Source organism: Micromesistius poutassou (assembly GCF_964030765.1).
Source record: "Micromesistius poutassou genome assembly, chromosome: 1".
NCBI lineage: Eukaryota > Metazoa > Chordata > Actinopteri > Gadiformes > Gadidae > Micromesistius > Micromesistius poutassou.
Window position 1 is genome coordinate 14,270,078 of NC_140271.1, and position 5,000 is coordinate 14,275,077.

At 47.2% G+C, this 5,000-nt stretch overlaps 1 protein-coding gene across 1 annotated transcript in view; it reads right to left on the bottom strand.

The window, feature by feature from the left end:
- Positions 1 to 5,000, bottom strand: part of cacna1ha (calcium channel, voltage-dependent, T type, alpha 1H subunit a) — a 62,541-nt gene that overhangs the window by 22,148 nt on the left and 35,393 nt on the right. The window contains exons 14-17 of the mRNA XM_084488786.1: positions 4,556 to 4,711; positions 3,916 to 4,003; positions 2,751 to 3,046; positions 1,578 to 2,057 (exon numbers count right to left, since the gene is read on the bottom strand). Coding sequence (XP_084344912.1) covers positions 1,578 to 2,057; positions 2,751 to 3,046; positions 3,916 to 4,003; positions 4,556 to 4,711 — 1,020 coding nt within the window. The remainder of the gene's footprint in view (positions 1 to 1,577; positions 2,058 to 2,750; positions 3,047 to 3,915; positions 4,004 to 4,555; positions 4,712 to 5,000) is intronic.

Consider the following 5,000-nt stretch of genomic DNA (forward strand, 5'->3'; position numbering starts at 1 on the left):
TGTTATCCGCACTGAAATGTATGCAGAGAAAAACATACTAGAGCATCAGATATCCTACTGGGGAATTTTGGATCACATTCACTGGAGATCTGCCCTTTCTTCTTACCAGTGTTATGTATTATTATTATATCCCATGGACCCTTACCCTTTCCGAGGTGTCACAACAGCTGTACCTCCATATCTTCATGAATGTTGCTGTTCAAATGTAAGCATGTAATTCAGTCCATTAATAAAGACATCACTAATAAATGAACGTATAACAACCAAGACCACAGTCACACAACCATAGAACACAAACCTCAAAACCTCTGAACCTACAACCATGGAACCTATACCTCTGAACCTACAACCAGGGAACATATACCTCTGAACCTACAACCAGGGAACATATACCTCTGAACCTACAACCAGGGAACATATACCTCTGAACCTACAACCAGGGAACATATACCTCTGAACCTACAACCAGGGACCTATACCTCTGAACCTACAACCAGGGAACCTATACCTCTGAACCTACAACCAGGGAACCTATACCTCTGAACCTACAACCAGGGAACATATACCTCTGAACCTCTGAACCTACAACCAGGGACCTATACCTCTGAACCTACAACCAGGGAACCTATACCTCTGAGCCTACAACCAGGGAACCTATACCTCTGAGCCTACAACCAGGGAACGTATACCTCTGAACCTACAACCAGGGAACCTATAGCTCTGAACCTACAACCATGGAACCTATACCTCTGAACCTCTGAACCTACAACCAGGGACCTATACCTCTGAACCTACAACCAGGGAACATATACCTCTGAACCTCTGAACCTACAACCAGGGACCTATACCTCTGAACCTACAACCATGGAACCTATACCTCTGAACCTACAACCGGGACCTATACATCTGAACCTACAACCAGGGACCTATACCTCTGAACCTACAACCAGGGAACCTATACCTCTGAACCTACAACCAGGGACCTATACCTCTGAACCTACAACCAGGAACATATACCTCTGAACCTCTGAACCTACAACCAGGGACCTATACCTCTGAACCTACAACCAGGGAACATATACCTCTGAACCTACAACCAGGAACATATACCTCTGAACCTACAACCAGGGACCTATACCTCTGAACCTACAACCAGGAACATATACCTCTGAACCTACAACCATGGAACATATACCTCTGAACCTACAACCAGGGACCTATACCTCTGAACCTACAACCAGGGAACCTATACCTCTGAACCTACAACCAGGGAACGTATACCTCTGAACCTACAACCATGGAACATATACCTCTGAACCTACAACCAGGGACCTATACCTCTGAACCTCTGAACCTACAACCAGGGACCTATACCTCTGAACCTCTGAACCTACAACCATAGAATAACCTCTAAAGGATGACAATATTTTGGTCAATTCGTCACATGGTGGTTTGACCTGGCTATGGCTATCGTCCCAAACGAGTCACCATTACACGTGATGAGGGCACTATGATTGATTGTATTGATGTTACAGGGGAGCCCGCCGCAAACCCTGACGACAATCCTGAAGTCTTACGTCATCATCTATGTCATCCTCGGGCGAGAAGTCGTCCTTCAGGTCGGTGCTCACGTGGGGGTCGTAGGTCAGCGAACCCCCGTTGCAGTCTCCGTACTCTGCGGCGGCAGCGGCGTGGGACGGGCTGGGCGCGGCGGCCGGCAGCAGCTCCAGGTGACCCGGCCGCCTGCCCCAGCGGCGCCCCCGTTCCCCGGCCTCCGCGTCCCCGTGTTCGTCCTCGCCGCCGTCGTCGTTCTCCTCCCTCTCCTCCTCCCCCTCCTCCCCCTCCTCTTCCTCGTCTTCCTCCTCCGGGCTGTCGTCGTCTGCGTCGACGTGGCCCCGCCCCCCGGCGTCTCCGGACAGCAGGCTCTCGCGCTCGCCGCTGGTGTCCCGCCTCTTGAGGCTGGGCGCACGGCTCAGGCTGTTCCAGCTGGAGCGCCGGCTGCCCCAGGAGCTGGCGGAGCCGCGGGGGGCCAGGGGCGAGCGCCGGCCCGGGCTTGACTGGTAGGAGGGGAGGAAGGGAGAGAGAGGTAGAGATACAGCCAGAGAGAGTAGTGAAGAGAGAGAGTGTGAAAGAGAGAGAGAAAGAGTGGAATAGAGAATGAGAGAGAGAAAAAGACAATAGTGTAGGGGTAAACTCAGGGATCAAACAATGTCACATCTAAACCCCTACTAACCCCATTAACCAGGATGAATTTCTACACACTTTGTTTGTCATGTCTTTTTTTTAAGAAAATAATGAGAAAGTAAATCCAAAGAATCTGCTGAAAATGTGTCAAACATTCACTTTTAAGTTCTTAAGTTTACACAGTACTTCAACTAGTGTCAAAAATTGTAGGGAAATACTACAAAAAAAGACTATCAAAAAGAAAAAATATACAAGAGGAACAACTCTACATTTAAAAAGAAACGTGAGTAAAGGGACTTGTGAAGTGAGTGTGAGTGAGTGACGGTTATGAGTGATGATGAATGCAGGCAATACAATTAAGACAAACTCATTATTTCAGAAAGACAGGATTTCCAAAATGTAAGTTCATAAATGAACGGCAATGCAATTTAGATTAAGAGGATGGAAATGCATCAACAAAACATTGTTTGACAGCTCAATGAGGTTGAGCTCAGCTCTTCTCCTACAGTGGTCCACGAAAGGATCTAGAGACCCCAACAAGGCGTGGGTGTGTTGCAGTCACTCACCACCAGGGAGCGCTGGTCGTATGCCATGGAAGGTTCTCTGGAGGCGGGACTCCCATGACAGCTTCCTCCGCGACGGACGCTGCCTGCCTCAGAGTAGTACCCTTGCCCCGCCTCGCCGAAGCAAGGCCCCACCTCTCCAAAGATAAGCCCCGACCCCAGGACCGACTCGGCACCCAGTGAGCTCTTGGGTGTGGGCATGGGCGTGGCTGCCGTTCGCATAATTATGGGAGGAGCCAAGCTACCACTCAAGTCCACGTGCCCGTTGGCCGTCATCATCAGGGAGTACATCTTTAGCTCTGAAGGGGGAGGAAGTGATGTGCTGGTCAGCCTCCGCACAACTACCGTTTACTAGAGCATTGGCTTCACCACAATGACGTTTACCCTCATAACGGTCATTATGATTACTCCTCAGCCGATTTCAAATTAAATCCAAATAGTTTTTTTCTTTTTCTTTTTGTAATTGCCTGAGTCTAATCGCTTCTCTTTTTTTAAAGACACTTCAAGTTTCTTTACAATGGCCCCCTCCTGTTACGTTCTCTTACTGCCAAAGCCATAGGAAAGGCAACAAGAACAACAGAACCGACATCAACTCCTTCTACCAGAATGCCTCGTGGGTTTTCAGCGTGCAAACCGTTCAGCGGGAAATATGTCATAAACACCAGGGTGCATACATTTCAGGGGGAAATGTCATCATCAGTGTGCACACTTCTCAGTGGGAAATAAGTCAACATTGGCACACTTTTCAGGGGGAGATATGTCCTAAACAGATGACACCACCAAAACATCTGCCTTGTGCACGTGTTTTCAAAGTAACCTTTGAAAAATGAAAGCCAGCAAAAAAACAATGACAGGCCACATGAAATCAGAGCAAGAGAGAAGCAAGAGGACAAGAGAGAGTGAGAGTGAGAGAGAGAGAGAGAGGTCAGAAGGACTGATATACAACAGTGCTGTCAACTCTGTTCTATGGCCCTCGTTCACTGCCTAAATAACGAGTTCTGTTTTTTTTTCTTCTGTGTGTCAGTCTTGTCTTCATCACAGGGTTGGCTGTACATTGAAACATCTGTTCCTCTCTCAGCCCTGTTTCTTTCTTTCTTCTTAAAAGCCACATGAGTTTGGCTGCTAAGCCTCCTCAGGGGTCGGTACTTGCTAACTGCTGTCAACTTGCCTGTATCTCTGAGCTGCTCCACCTTCTCATCCTCCTCAAAGGTTTCAGACTTCTTCTCATCGTCGGACTCGGACCGGTTGGCATCGCCCTGGAAAACAAACACCAAAGTAAACACAACCACAAAGACCGACAAAGACACAAGAACGTACACGGATATGTTAACACAAACATAGACAGACACAAACACAAAAACAGACATAGACACAAACACATACACAAACGCCCATGTTAACACAGAAACAGACACAAACACAAATGTAAACAAAAAACAGAAACAAACACACAAATACACAAGCAATTTGCCAGCAATTATTTTATGCACAGTTATTACTGCAAGAAGACATGGCCAGATGGAAACACTGGAAATAAAAAGTCGTCTACGATGCTTATTCTTCCAGTGCGTTCATTTTGCAAATATAAACTAACAAAAAAAACATCAGAATAGAACCATAGCCATAACACTATATTAACAATTTATTTGATAGATTTACCTCCAATTATATAGTTTATTCTATTGTGGTAAATGTGCCTATTTCAACAACTAAATCCAACGCACCACCTGCAGTACCCTCGCGTACCACCGGCAGAGTACCTTGGACTAAACATTCACACACAAGCCACAGGAAGTGGGCCCTTATACCTCCGCCTGGAAGCCCTCCACCAAGATGGCCACCAGCAGGTTGAAGAGGACGTAGTTGCCGAACGTCATGAGGGCAACGAAGTAGAGAGCAGCGAGCGGCGATGTGGAGGCCATGCCGTTGTACAACACCACGTTCCAGTCCTCCTGGGTCAGGATCTGAACCACAGAACAAAAACACGTGATTGTCTGTGATCTGTTGTTTTTTCGGTTCTGTTTGGCCTCTACATTGCCTCTGCTGAGCTGCAGATGCACACATGATACACCCATTATGAACGCTCAGACTCAAGGCTGCAGTAGCATTCTGTTGAGGTGGGGAGAGGGGGAGGCTATTACAGGCGTCTGGGGGTTATCGATATATTTATGTATTTACTTATATATTTGTATTTATCTACCTATTCAAATAACCCAATGTTAAATAGGGATCCCTCTGAGATGGTATGAATGC